Below are 15,942 nucleotides of genomic sequence, written 5' to 3' on the forward strand. Positions count from 1 at the left end.
GAGAGGGGGGGAATCCTGGGCCAGTGAATCCGTAGATGCACGCAATCAAACGCACGCACCGTTTCCCATTGTGAGCGCAAACAGTTCATTGATAGCAGCTGCATGTCATTATGTTCGTCTCTTCTGATCATGACACCACGGTTACACCACAAAAAAAAAAGAAAAAAAAAAAAAAGAAAAAGAAAACACCAAAAACAAAAAAAAAACACTGCACGAATGAGCGAGATCAACCACACTGCACCACGGCAACAACCCAAGGACACGTAAAACACAATGAAGTCAGAAAAGCAGCGACATGATGGAAACCTTTGTAGGAAGCTGTATTTATTTAAATTCTACATACATTCAGACATCTCCCAAATAGAGAAGTTGTCATTGCATGGATGTAAATCTGCATGTGTGTGTGTGTGTGTGTGTGTGTGTGTGTGTCTCAGACAAAAAAAAAAAAGGGATGAAGGTCGGGGTTGTGGGTTCCAGCTGCCTTCTGCACACCTGCATATTTGTCATGTGCTTAGAAATGTCATGGAGACACACCGAGGGACTGAGAGACGTACAGATTGAGTTATAAGGTCTGAGTGCACTGGTGCAGCATGTGTGGGTTATGTGTCTGGTGCACTGAGCTCAGACATTAGGTTATTTTTGATAGGTATGTGTAGCAGTAATGTGCATGTTAAGATTTGTTGGTAAATGGTTTACTAAAGATAGTGCTTTGCAAAATTATTCATATCAAATAGACCTTTTCATTTAGTCTCATTGCAACCACAAACTCCAAGGCATTTTATTTGGATTTTACAGCAGACCAACCATAAGTGGTGCATAATTGCAGATTGAAAGGCAAAAGTTTGTTTTGTATTTAGCCATTTTTATGACATATCTATATAAAAAAAAAAAAAAAAAAATTCTTCAATGAAAAAAACAACACCTCATTAATAGGGTCCCCCTAAAATCTAAAATATTTTCCCTTCAACTTAATAATTCACTACTGTGTGTTGGACTATCACACAGAACTCCGGTTAAATGCAATGGCGCCTGTAGCCATGTGACGAGGCGTGTAAAAGTTTTTGATGTATAAATAATACAACAAGGAACTATATTTGGTATGAAATTTTGCCTTTACCATTAGAAAATTTAAACCCTCTCGGATAAAAAAAAAAAATCCTTTACAGCTACTCTGAAAACACCAAATGTTAGGTTATTTACTTCTATAAGTATTGCATGAGCTCCCTGCTTGTATGGGGAAATGTCTGCCGTGTTCATCCAATATGTATGTTAATGTGACTAAGTTGGTAATGTTTGTTCCTGTGCATGAATGCCTACATACATGTCCTCAATGATATGTTTGCATATGCATTTCATGAACAATATACAGATGTGTACAGACAGAATCACATATACATACATGTAATGATGGGATGTTTATTAAGCATTTATGTATCCCTGCATTGCTGTTTGTACGGACACGTTTGGTTTAGTCGCTGTCTTCTCTCTCCTGAGTCTCGGCCAAGGAGCTCTCGTCGATATTCTCCAGACTCTCTGCGCGCTGAATGCTCAGCTCCGAGAGGGGGATTGTGGGTAACGTGGTCTGTTCGGGGTACAGCCAGGGTTTGAAGTTGGGGTTGTGTCTCTGCTTCCACTCTGCGTACTTCAGACAAGCTTTGCTGATCTTTTTCATTGCCTAAAAGAGGATGGAAGCATAAATAATGGCAACAATTCGGTTCATTATTACACGGATACGCTCTGATTAAAATAAAGGTGTGACTTTCCTGATAAAAAAGGAAGCGTTAAACCAAGATGAAATACTTGGGTGTTGAGGATAGAAACAGCTCTACAGATTAAATTAAACGAGTGACAGAAGTTTTGCTTTTGACAGTTTCCCGCTTCAGTGCCAGATCTTTTTGTCAGATGTTTCAACTGAATTTCTATAGTAAATATTTCAAAAGCTTTTGTTTAGGAAATGCATCATGACATCAAAGACTTTTGCAATTTGTTGTGACATACTGGATCTCACTTCCTGATTCAAATCTTGACAGACACTGATGCATTCTTATCCAGTAAAGTTTTAGTTTGTTGTCATTGTTGTACTCTTGTATTTTGACGATTGACTAGAAGATCTAATGATAGGGTTATGCTCTCGAAAGTTTCCTGGTCACGGGACCAATACTTTTATGTTTTGATCCCTCAGCCTCTTAATCATCACTTCTGTCCTGTGACATAGTGGTTCATCAAGCAAGGACAAAAATATTCTCCCTCGGTCATCGGGCAAAGTTGCTTCTGAAGGACTTTTTGATACGATTGCTTAGTCATGGCAGTAATTCAGTGTCGGAGAGCCTCTCCTCTTCAACAACATGCAACCCCACACATTAATGGTCATGAAATTCTTCACCATCAGGATGGCACAGGAACCATGTTCACATTCACCTTTTCTTCCCCGGGCTGTCTTTGTTTTTTGTTTTTTTTTATATATTGTCATAAAAAATAACTTTACTACCATCCTCTCCAGCTTGGCTCAACCCAGGATCTTCCAGTGGAATTTTATTCTGTCTTGGACTTTTTATTTTATTTTTTTATTTGAGAAAAATGGCTTCTTTGCTGCCAGTATGCAGATGTTTCTGCCTCCTTGCACATGTCAAAATGCCCACATCTGCTGCCATTCCTGAGTAAGCTCTGTAAGTGGTAACCTAATCCCTTAATTAAAGCGGTCCTGCCACTTGATGGACCTCTAAGGACACACCAAAGATTTTATGACAGCAACTGAATGTCTCTCTAGAGTTCTTTTTATGATTTGGGTGAAACCTTACTAGTAGCACTACTGTTACACGAGAGGCCCTTCTGATGCAAAACGACGACAGCACGTGGTTCCTAAAAAGTAACCATAGCCGACAGGAGAAGAATAATTCAAGCAATCCTCATTTTTAAAGGTAACCATTTTCTTCTTACCAAGAATGAGTTTGCAAACCATTTTGCAAGTTTACAAGTAATTTTATCTGATCACCCTTTATTGTATCTTAGACTCAGTGCAAGTGGAAAACTAACATAGAAAAGTTTGTGAAGATTTCTGTCCATCATAAATTGTTTAATCCACAACTGTGCAGTGATGAAGGGATGAGTAGATAAGCCAGAGAGAAATCCTGAAAGGTGCAAAACCCCAAAACTATATCAATTAAAGCCTCTTCTACAATTTAGAGCCACGTTGTCAGGCCCCTTCGCACATTTATAGCTTTGCTCTGCATTTCCAATTAAAACACAGGATACTAGGGTTAGCAGCTGAAATAGAATTTGTAACGCTTACATTTAGCAAATCTCTTTATACTGCTCATTACTGATCACGACAGCACTGAGACATCCCAGAGCACTCTCTGCAGAATTTCTGCACCCTTTCAAAACACATTTAAACACCCCAGACAGAAACAAGCGAAGCAAACCCATGTTTCAGAAAAGAGCTTGACAGAATGTCTTTTTTAACAGGCATGTAATTCCCATCGTGACAGCCCATGTGCTGTGAGGGTACCGTTAAGACGAGAGACTGCAGATAGCCACATGGACAAACACACAGGATCCGTGTTAATATGTGCATGACTTACGCGGGGAGCGAGGAAGTGAGAAGACTTGTTGACAACCCACTTGGGTAATGAACCTGTAAAAAGAAAGAAGGAGCCGGGTAAGAGTGACTCAAAAGAGAAAGACGATGTCTAGGAAGGGTGGGGGGACTGTAGGTTTGCTTCTATTCCATTACACATCAAACACATCAAAGAGAGGCTTAGTAACTTGGTACTTGCTGAATCCACACAAACACATAAAAGGAGGCAATTCTTAAGATCTGAACAATAAACACCTGCAAAAAAAAAAAAGACTTGAATATACACAGAACATCTCAGCGGGGAAAAGGCAGGACACGAAAATAGACGGATCAAACCTCAAACGTCCTTGATATGGTTACCAGGACAACTTATTTTAACAAAAGGTAGATGAATGAATAATTTATGCAGCGTGCATTAAGCACCTGGAAGAGGGAGCTTCTATATTTCCATCATTATGTGCTGCATGTGCACGCTCTCTTGCAAGGTTGTGTGTCTGTTTGCCGCAGAGTGTGTGCATCGTTTACCTCGTGGATCTACCTGGGCCATGTACGTGAGGGTACAGTTGCCTGGTCCCTGGCTGTGAATCATGTAGCCCGTCTGAAGGGAAACAGCCCGCACCATGTCCCTTTTAGGTGGATATTTCTGTGGAAACAACAATACACTTCATGATATCCCCTCTATTTTATCATCTGTGAGAATGCGTGTAGCCAAAGTGTCAGCTAATGAATGCACATGTATAAGAAAAGAATAGACTTTCTAGACATTTCAACAAATCTATCAAAAGTTACAAGCAAACATGTCAAAATGTGTTTTTAACTACTAGTGCTTTATGTTGATTCTAAATCCAATGCACATAAAGCAGGAAAGTCTCTCAGACACTGCAGCATACTGTATAATTTCACAGCTAACATCTTTGGCCACATAGCTTAGATAATTATTCATCATAATGACATACAGAGCTGGTTAGCCAGCACTAACTGGAACAGCCTCGCTGCAGAGCACTAAAGCACACAGAGCAGCAGGGAGCTGGAAATTGTTAGCAGAGAGCAACTTCACATCACTGCTTTATCTTTTTTTTTCCAGCCATCTGATGCTTATTTCTGGCATCTTCTCTTCTCTACTAACAGGTTATGGCGTAGGAATTTGTGCTGAGCGCAGTTTGAGAGCTCAGTTCATTAATAATCTGCAGGATTCTCGGAAATCAAAAAGCATATTCTTAGCTAATGGACATTTAAGCGGAAGCGGACTAAATTTGACTCATCTTTCTGACATCCAGCACACGAGGAAGCAATATCTTATACCTTGGGCAGTTGATTAATTTATAGACAACAGGGTTGAATGTTTGTCTGATGCCAAGATAAACCCTTCAAAAATGTATCAAATTCTCTCTGATTAACAGGAGATGTCATCAGTCCTGAAATACTTAAAGCCAAAAAAATTCAAGTAACATAGCCAGACAAAACTGCAGACTTTTAAAAGATTTTTGTAAAGTAAAAGTTTGCAAAAACGTCTTAAAAAAAATGTAATAAATGAAAAGATCCCCACATTTATTCCCAATTAAAGTGTCTACTTTTGCACACAGGTGCATCACACCAGGAACTCAACAATGTCTCCAACCAAACTGTGTATCTTGAGTACTCCCTCACTGTTGAAGTGAGAGGAAACACAATCTGAAGATTAAAAGAGCTGATGAGGCCTTTAGAAAGTAGATTGTAGCAGCTCAGGATTCTGGGATAGGAATCTGAAGGTCACAAAAGAAATTGAAACTACTGTATGGAAATTAGTCTACAAGTGGAGGACATTCAAAACGACGGGTAACATGCTCAGGTCTGGCTGTCCAAGCAAGTTCACACTGAAAGAACATTATAGAATAAAGAATATTTCCTTTGCTCTCCAAAGCTGGGTTCACACAGTGCTATGTATTTAGGGGTGACAGTGGCACAGGTCCTGCAAATGGCGGGTTGCCGGTTCGATCCCTCAGGATTGCCTGCTGGCGCCGATATATGGCAGCATCGCTTCTGGCTACAAACATAGCTCACCACCATCGGACTGAAACGCTGACTGTAGTGTAAAGCTTTGGGGTCGTCTGAATTGATAAAGCGCTAGACAAATAAAAGCCATTTACCATAAATCTTTTTCTTGAAAGAAAGCCTCTGGTTGTGAGCTTGAATCTGTGGTCAGTCAGTGCGACAGACTCACCGACTGCCAAGCTACAGCTCCCTCAACCAAGAACGACCTGGAGCAAATGTCAAGTCATCAGATATTTTCTGGGAAAACCACGCTGTGCGTCTGGTTTATTTATTTTTTTGCCCCGACATGACATGCTGTTTTAAACTGACACTTTAGTCACAATTGGGCATCATTTTTTCCCAGGTCCAAATGCAACGTCTGACACGCTTGGATCAAAACAGTACAGGAAAGCACATTCAACCCATCTTTATGTTTCCATTTCCTTTGTAGCAAATTAAAAGGTGAGATGAGAAAACCAATTCCTTCTCTCCTTTTCTACGAGTTCTGGTCCAGGTTATTAAAACTACACTGAAGAATTGAGCAGTTAACACATCACATACTGGCTTCATAAACTGTGGGCCAATTCCTCTGTGATTTTGTCAAGATTCTGGAGGAAAACATTAAAAAACTTTATAAATTGAGCAACTATGGAAGAGATTTATTTCCTTTGATTTTCTTTAAAGGGCCATTCAATGGCAAAGAAAAAATATATCCTCTTGCTGTACAAACAATAAACGCAGGTATTACTTGGTAGTTGGAATATAGAGGATACAACGCGTCATTCAATACTCTCTGAAATGAAATGCAAAAGAAATGATAAAGATCAGCACGAGTTAATATTAGGATAGCAACGCAAAAGCAACAGCACAGAAAAAAAACCTGAACTTCAGAGGTAATGTCATTCCAGTATTGATGTGAAGTTGAAGCTGAGGGGAACAAAGAAGAGGGGAAGATGTTTTTTCTACTGGGAATAAAAGTAATTTACTTTTCTAGTGAAAATTTAACCGCCTACTTAATTTAATTCAATTTTCTAGTTTGATTCCCCCATTTATCTGTATGCTATATGCTTAGAGCATGCCTGTTTTAATGACCGGCCTTTTTAAGTCAATGGCATATTGATCAAAATGGGATTCCTTGCAGTGCAAAGTCTGAAGTTGGGCTGATAAGCAACAGTGACCTTGCCAAATCACACAGATCAAACACAAACATTCATGCATGGACACTGGGTCTATTATGTCTGTGAACTCTAATTAAGGCAGGAATGCGGAAGGCAAGGCGGAAGTCCACAGAAACCAGTCACATGAAAGGACTTATCCCTCTGTAAATGTTGTTCTAGCGCGTCAACCCCAGAAGGAGAGAGCCTGGGAATTTATTTACAAAGAAATGAAGAAATACTTTGTTTACAAGGTTTTTTTTTTCCACTATACTGCAGTAAAGTCTTGAGTCATTTCATATTTAATTCATTCTTTACTTCCAAGCATCTGAACCTTCTCATCTTTTAAAATGGTCTCGATTAATGGTCCTTCGGGGTTCTATAAGGTCCCCCAGCAAACAAACATTTTAAATATATTTTAAAAGGATTTATTTTGTGGCAGAGTTTCCTAACAGACGAAAGGTTCAGTGATTAATTTACTAAATGAATGTATCCATGCTAACAACATGGTAAACTGTGATCATCATCTGTCCATCTGTGTAAGGCTGCTTTCAACAATATAACCCCAAAAACACAGCATCATCAGTCCTGTGCTAAAGCTTTGCCCTTTCGATTAACAGTTACTGGGCCTTTTTACGTTTTTCTTTAAGCTTTCACTCTTTTTTTCAGTCCAATACCAAACCCTTTGTGAAAGAAAATTTCTCAGACTTGTGATTTATTCAGCCATGAAAAATAGCTACTAAGCTTCCATGTCGTTTCATTATACACGACATGGCAACAATCCTATTTGTATTCTGTCTCTAAGACCAGCTTAAAAGCACACCATTACACAGTTTTCACCCAATTAGTTAATTGCCTTTATAAAAATAAATACATTTAGATTAATTTAAATGGTATTTAAGAAATCCAATTGCTGGTGCTAAATGTTTCTGAAAGTTGACATCCAGTTAATGAAAAGCTGAAGGATAATGCATCTGCAAAGTCCTGTACTAGGTCTTTAAGCATAACATTTTGACCACTAACAGGTGAAATAAATAAAACTAAACATCTCTTCATTATGTAAGTGAATGGGATATATTAAGCAGCAAGTGGGCATGGGCTGGTATGAAATTATGATGGTATAATAAACTTAAGCAAGTAATGCTGCAGCTGCACACGACCTGCTTTCTGACAAGATGTATATGTAAAAACGCTTTTATCGCAGGAACAGTATGACAGAAAACTTTAGTGGTTTTGAAACTGTGATTTTGTTCATACCGTGGTATGCTGTGAAACCGGTAACTAGCCCATGCCTAGCAGCAAGTCACATCTTTCCTCAGTGTTGATGTGTTGGAAGTAGGACTGTCAAAAGTAGCGATACTTGCCTGACCCGCTTTGCAGATTAGGCAAAACAAACTAACCCCCGGAGCAGGGATTCTGCGGCGGCATCATCGCCCCTGCTTCACAAAACCAGAGACGTCCCCAGTTTTCACAAGTGAAATCTGGTCACCTTAACATTAAAAGGTAGTACACATGTTAGCGCGACCAGTGGTTAGCATTACTGTGTGATTAGCTGTGGCTAGCATGCTGCTGGGCATGTATTTGGGTTATTTATTTAGCATTTATTTGCAGTTACTTAACTAGCATCTGTGAGTCTGTCAAGAAAGCAGGTGCCATGTTGAGGTTGCAAAAGGAGAGTCTTTCATGCTAATAAAAAAATGTTATGCCTTTAACTATTTGTCATTTTTTTTATCCCCGTGGTATTGAAAATGGTATCGAGTATCAAATCGATAGAGTTTGAAATGTTAGTATCGTGACAACCCAAGCTGGAAGCAGGAAGAATGGGCAGCATAATGATTTGGGCAGGTTTGGCAAGGGACAAACTAAAGACGACTGGGTCAGAGCATCTCCAAGACTACACCTCTGGTGGGGTGTTGCCTGTCAGTGGGGGTCAGTATCTATCAAAAGCTGTCAAGAAAGCATATGTACATGGAAACCAAAAGCTAGCCTGGCCAGGTACCACAGCACACTTTCAGAGGTCTAGTGAAAAACCCATACTTCAACAGGGCACCAACACAGGTGACCACAACACTAAAATCCAGAATGTCAAAGTAACAATACCCTGAAATCAGAACCACTTCTTCTCAACATTATCTGAGGAATAATGAGAGCCTCTTCTGAGAAGAATCTCCAACATTTTTTCACCAAATTTCATTAGGCTCACTGCCTCATTAAGATTCCCTAACTATTTCCTAATCAACACTTCAATATTGTCGAAACAGCCTTGTTGACAGGAGATTATTAGGAGCTTTTACATGAGCCCCCAGTTCCACATAGCAGAAGCCGCCAATTATCAGTAGAGGTTTTGGGCCCGAGTCCAACTTGTTACTCACAGTCTTCCTGTTCTCTAATAACAGTTTTTTTTCTGCTACCATTTGACATTTAAATAGGACAAGTTCTTAGAAAGTATGTTTAAGAGCTAAAGTCATACTGTGCAGTGCTCAGCTGTACGGGGTGAATGATTTTACAGTGAAAAATCATTATACATCTCACTCTTAAAGGCACCAAGGGGTGGACAGGGTTGCCTTGGTGGACAAGTGCCAAACTGTCTCTTCATTCTGGACGAACTGCCTCTCTGCAAGATAAGTGGAATTTTAAATGGCCGATGAAATGTTTGCACCAACTCCTCTCTACATAAAGACATTCATGCGCTACAATGCCCTTCCTGAAGTGGACCCATATTCATTTCAGCTGAGCCAACAAGCACCCATTTTGTTTTCCATTTCTTTCATAATGCTGTGTTGGCGTTCTAGTGCACTTTAGCACACACACACAACAAGGTTATGAAGGGAATGAATGGGAAGGACCAGAGCAAGTATACACCCAATACGTTTGTGGTTGTATACTCACGGCGTGCTTAACAGAGTAGTTCATGATGATGTAATCCTTCCCTATCGGCAGCCAGGAGCGAAGCGTGATGACGTCGCGGTTCCGGAGAGGTTTTGGACACTTCCCTTTAAAACAAAACAATGCATCTCCAGTTAAAATACCCATTGGAGGACAATATGCATTTCATGACATGACCACTTCCCCTCACAAAGTCACTCATGAATATAAAAAAAGACAACGTTTAGAACAGTGCAACGTACATGAGTAGTACCCGACATCTGCATTCACTGTGAGCTTTCCGATATCAAAGGTCTCGATGACATTTGAGTCCCACTTTTTTCTGTATTCAATGTCGTGTAGAACGTCGTACATCGTGTCGGCTGGCACGTCCTTGCATACCATGCGACACTGAAAGAAGAGGATTCATTGTGAGGCCAAAAAGAAAAAGCACACAGGAGTAATGGAAGTTAATAATATTGAAGATTTTATAGTGCCTTGCTATACTGCTCATGCTCCCTGAACTTCCGGAGTTTGGGAGCAGATCAGTAGAAAGCTCTGCTCCCCATGGTGCCGAGGCGGGCAGGAGGAGCAGTAAAGTGAGTGGAAGAGGAGGATCTAAGGGTGCAGGAGGGAGTAGCATTGTAAAAGGAGATCAGAAAGGTAGAGGGGGGAGCGATGTTGTGGATGGCCTTGAATGTGTACAGAAGAATTTTTAAATTTATTCTGAATCTAGTGGGGGTCTGTGGAGACGGATGGAGTAAGAAATTGTATCAAAGGTTGCACTCAGGTCCGGACGAATGAGGATAGCAAGTAAACCAAAATCGGCTGCCATCAGGAGGTCGTTGGTGATTAATGTGACAGACTAACACAAAGCACAGCCTAATTGTAAAAGTAGAAGGCAATGATGCATGGTTTTATTTCAGCAGAGTCTGAACTTGACATTTTTGGCATGTGGTAGAAAAGCCAACACTACACATTACTTTAAAATAGCATCCTCTTGGAGCAATATAGTGAGTAGAAGGTCTCATGCTATGGGAGTACCGTTTTTCAGCAGGGGCAAAGAAGCTGATAGACATTGATGGGAAAATGGATGGAGCTAAATACAAGGAAATCCTGGAGGAAAACCTGCAAGAGGCTAAAAAAGACTTGAGACTGGGAACAGAGATCTACCTTCCAGCAGGACAACAACGACAAACACACAGCCAGAGTGACAGTGAAATGATTTACATCATGGATCAGAAACATTTATAAACACCCATTCTTGTCTCTCATCCAGAGCTCCAAAACCTGCATAAACCTTAGATAAAGCTAGCTTATCAAACTTTATGAACAACCTATAAAGTTATACATAAAATGTATTTGTTTTATTGTTTTAGAACTACTATTTCATATCCATTATCAACTTCTAGAATGGAACATATTATTGAACAAAACTTTCCATGGTTTCAAAATTAAGCATCAAGTTTGCCAAACGTATTTAAAAAAAAACAAAAAAACAAAAAACAAAAAAAAAAACGAATGAACGACCCATATGCCATTAGTGCCATTCTGTTGCAGAAATCCTTTGCAAATGTAGCCCGAAAACCTCAGAAAACTCCTAAAACCCAGTCTTTATCATCTTTATAAATAAAAAGACTGATTGGTTTTTATTGCATTTGGTCAAATGTGTAAAGAGCCACTGTGGAGGGCGTAAAGAGCAACACGGGCTCCAGAGTGGCAGGATGCAGGTTTAGATAAAAGGATAAGTATGTGTGTTAAAGTCCATACCTAAATCTAACTGAAAATCTGTGGCGCAGAAGTTCAAAAGTTCAACAAGTTACGTGACAGTCCATCTTCTTGCTTCGCATCAGCTAAAATGTAGGTTTTATTATGTTAAGTGAAATGAATGCTTTGTTTTGATCTGGCAGTGAAATATAAATGTGTACAAATACATTTATAATAACCACAATCTTGGCTGAATGGACTGATGGTATTTTCAACACGCTACTTTTCATTATTTACAAATGTGATGTTTGTATACGTATTTACATAGTTCTGCACACATTGGGTAATTTTTCACTTAAAAATCTCAAACATAGACTTTTATTATTAGCATTAGGGATAAAAATAAGATCTGACCAGACTTGATGGTTTAACCTCTGTCCAATGCTCCCCATCTCTTTTTTAAGATCTAAACTTTTGCTCCATTCATGCCACCAAAAAATAAAAAATAAAAAGGCGAGGGATTTAAACAGTACATTTATTTTATGTACTAGCAAAAATCTTAACATCCACATGCAATGCTGCTGATCTTCAAATTAATGAGAGGAAAACATGATGAGGATCCTGCAGAGAAACCTCCACGGACAAACGGATGTAACAGACGTGGACACGTTTCAGAGATCAGATGGTTGGAGAGTGTTGATGTCAGAAAGTGGAAAGAGGGAGACTGGGTGTGAGACAGAAAGGCAGAGAGAGAGAGAGAGGAGCACATTAGGAGACAGACAAGCTGCTGACCATAGATGAGTCATTACTAGACCTGAGCTCTCACACAGAAAAACAACACCTTCCATACTAGACAGATAGGACATATGTCATGGTCGGCAAGAGTCAAGCACTGGCAGCAGGTGTGAATGATCTTTTTTTGTCGTGGTTTAAGCCCAGATGTTCCCGACTCCTCTCGCCACTGACAAAAAGCAATCTATCAGATCTGATCAGTGGATCTTAGCAGAGTCTCGTCAATCCATCAATGCCACCTCTTTGTTTGCGTCTTCATACGGGTGTAGTCCATCTTATTAATAGAACCACGGGGACCTCCTGTTTTTGCCGAGCAAAGAAAGAGAGAAGCAAAGAAACGCCTCAAACCCTGGAGTCCGGCTGTTACTACAGCTACAACCATCGTGGGGATAAGTCTGAATAATGTAAACAAGAGCAATAGAGAAGCGCCAAGTGAAAGGGATTTGAATTGGATAAAAAAAAATAAGCAAGAGGAGACAAGCAAATGAAAAAAAAAAAAGAAGTGGACCAAATCTGTCTCAGAAGATTTCAACTCTCCATACTAGTCAGTGGAGAAGGCAGCCTGTCTTTATTCATCTGCCTCCATCCCCTGGGATTTATTTAGGGAAATTATCATCATTACTGTTTGAATAGGGATTTCAAGCTATTCTTTAATATGAATCTGATATAAAGTGTTCCCTTAGACATGGATAAATAAAATCCTTCAATTATGATTGTTGGCAGGTTCAAACCCAGCTTGAAAAATCAGTTAAGCTATATAACAGAGTATGAAGGCCACACAATGGTTTGCAAATATTTTAACACTTTGTATTTATTTATGAGAAAACACACATGGGACGACATGTTAGATAATTCAGAAATTATATTAATTACTATTTAAGCACTGCTTATAAGTATGGATGTTGCACAAGGAACAACATACAGTTCACACGTTCTGCAGTAGCATGAGGTGGCATTGAGAGTCTTTTTGGAGTAAACAATTCAGATTTATCAGCTTGATCTGTCGCCACATGAAAATAAAATTGCATTGCAAAAAAAAAAAAAAAAATAAAGAATAAGGTTTTTGTGTTTTTAAGAACCAATAAAACAAAGTGGGAAACACAACCTTGTACCTTCTAAATGATTTGTCCTGCACTGCATTTTGAGGCTCATTTTAAATTTAAGGTTCGTATCCTCTTTTTATTTTTTTTCACATGCTCCTTCTAAATATGGCATGTTAGTAGAAAGGTTTCCTTAACAGAAGTTGACCCAAAACTGAATGGGAACTATGCCAGACCTACATTGTGTGGTGCTGTCACCATGCCAACAACAACAGAGAACCAGGCGTGAAGCAGAAAGATCGCTCGATGTTAGGTAACAGGTAGGGCTATTAAATTATAGTTTTCAGTTTAGGGGTGGGCAGCACAGAGACACACAGGACAAACAACCGTGCGCGCACACACACACACACACACACACACACACACACACACACCTGAGGGCAATTTAGAGTAACCAAATAATCTAACAGTCACCTCTTTGGAGTATAGGAGGAAGCTAAAGTGCCCGGAGAGAACCTACGCATACATGGGTAGGAAATGCAAAATCCATGCAGAAAGCGATCAGGCTGGGATTGAAACCTGAGACCTAATTGTTTAATGAACAGTGCAACACCATGCAGTCCTTACTTTTGGAATCAGTTTCACTAGACATTGTTTTGGCACTCCTAAAAAACACTAAATCTGTGTTGACACGATCCCCAAAACTCCCGAGGGGGAACAGCACCTTGACAAAATGCGACCTAATCTTAATTTAATCTGAGAACTCAAAAACAAACATCATCACAGGACATTTTTCCTTTTTTATTCAGTTTAGAGCTACTGAAACTAGAACCTCAAACTTTTCATTGCTAAAACCTTTTCCCCTCGAGCCAGAGATCTAAAAATGAGTGAATGATCTGTAAACGTTAAATATGGCTTGCAATGAATCAGCTTGAATCTTTTTTGTTGCTAAACTTAAAATAAAAACGAGGCATGTGCAGCCTTTGGGTGTGACACGTAACAGGAAGCAACATACACTAGTTTTAAAACTGTCAAACCACCAGTGTTTTAAATCAAATATGCAACCCTTCGACTCAGGCACAGCCGCATCGTGCTTCAGATAAGTCATGCTGATATAAAACCTGGGTAATAGGAAACAATATATAATGTAATTAACAGAACATCACTGTATCCAAAGCCTTTGTCGTGAACAGGAAGGTGTCACACATGTGAACAGAGATAATGACAAGGCACAGTGGGCTGGCTTTTTTTTTTTTTCATGTGCCCTGTCACCAGAGGTGGGTAGAGTGGCCAAAAATTGTACTCAAGTAAGAGTAGCACTACTTCAACACATTTTTACTGAAGTAAAAAGTTGTCAGTCAAGAAATTACTCAAGAGTAAAAAAAGTATTAAGGCTACTCAAGTACTGAGTAACTAATCCTGACAGCTGATGATATATTTAAAAATAATGTAATTGCACTGACAAAAAATATGGAGGTTACGTGGATAGATATGCACTACTAAAGACAAAAGAAACAATTTTCTAAATCATTTTTTCAACATTGAACTTAAAAGCTATACTTACAGCAGTTAATATATACACAACATGTTAGAACAGTGCAAAGTACTTCCAGTGACAATATCTACTGTTTACTGTACGTTCATCTGACCTCCAAAAGCTCAATGAGCTCAGCAGATAAAAATAACATTAAAATAACAAAGACTGTGTACAAATAAGAAGTCTCACTTTAACATGAACTCTAGGTTTTTGTCTCCCTGGTGGATTTTTGATTAAAACAAGTTTCTTTATTCGTGAAGTTACTCACAGTAGGTAAAACAGCCAGAAATTTTATGCTCAAAAGTAGCAATACTAATAAGTAAAAAGTACAGTGCAGTAAAACTACTCCTAAAAGTACATTTTGCTCAAAAAGTTAACTCAATTAAATGTAATTGAGTAAAGGTAACTAGTTACTACTCACTTCTGCCTGTCTTGTGTCATTTCAGGCATACTATATAGAGAAGCTAGTTGTCTGCATGTGCCAGGGCAGTTTATGCTCTACAAAAATAATTTCTCAAGACCGTACCCTAAACATGTGGTTGTCTATATTAAATCCAGATTATATCAAACATTAAGGTAACCATGCCACATTGATGGGATAATAACCTGTGTTTGTATGACTTTCAACCATTTCGATTATTTGTGCAGGGTAACAAGCCATCCATCAATTACAGTCCGTTGTCCAAAACAGCCCCTGACCGTCGTAACACCTCCGCCGTGTTTGACTGTTACAAAAGGTGTTCTTTATCACAAATGCTACAAGTTTTACACCAAAGCTAACAAAGCTGTAGAGTTCCACGTTGTGTTTATTTTTTAATTGGGAGTGAATTTTGCCTGCGATATTTTAGATAAATGCAAATTTTGTCCAGTCTCTGGCTAATTGTTCAGTCATGTACATTAGTCTTAATCAAGTCTCACTTCGGTGTACTCGAATCTAAAAGGATTAAAATGGCTTTTGAACCTTTCCCAAACAGGTCAGTGTCTACTTCATGCCGTCAGACGGGTTTTATTCAAGTGAAAGGATTCTACATGTCTGGAAGTAATTGCTAAAATCAGACAGAGTATGAAGGCCCTTAGATGAGTTTATATTGTGAATTTTTTCTGTTTGCAGATGCTGGTTGAAGCTGTCTAGTTTGACTTTTTGCTCTGTTTTTAGCGTTAAACAGGCAGTTGCCTGGATAATAAAAGGGATGAAACATTCTTGAAATCATATCTGACTATCAAAGAGCTTTTTGTCTTATTTGCAGTCAAGTACTGACT

General features: G+C 39.2%; 1 protein-coding gene across 1 annotated transcript in view; it reads right to left on the reverse strand.

The window, feature by feature from the left end:
- Window positions 1–296: 296 nt before the first annotated feature.
- The window catches only part of stard10 (StAR-related lipid transfer (START) domain containing 10), a 29,596-nt gene continuing 13,950 nt past the window's right edge, over window positions 297–15,942 (reverse strand). Inside the window, exons 3-7 of the mRNA XM_012859400.3 lie at window positions 9,870–10,017; window positions 9,631–9,734; window positions 4,103–4,220; window positions 3,582–3,634; window positions 297–1,675 (exon numbers count right to left, since the gene is read on the reverse strand). Of these exons, the coding sequence (XP_012714854.1) occupies window positions 1,469–1,675; window positions 3,582–3,634; window positions 4,103–4,220; window positions 9,631–9,734; window positions 9,870–10,017 (630 nt within the window). The 3' untranslated portion in view covers window positions 297–1,468. The remainder of the gene's footprint in view (window positions 1,676–3,581; window positions 3,635–4,102; window positions 4,221–9,630; window positions 9,735–9,869; window positions 10,018–15,942) is intronic.

Source organism: Fundulus heteroclitus, chromosome 18 (genome assembly GCF_011125445.2).
Source record: "Fundulus heteroclitus isolate FHET01 chromosome 18, MU-UCD_Fhet_4.1, whole genome shotgun sequence".
Lineage (NCBI taxonomy): Eukaryota > Metazoa > Chordata > Actinopteri > Cyprinodontiformes > Fundulidae > Fundulus > Fundulus heteroclitus.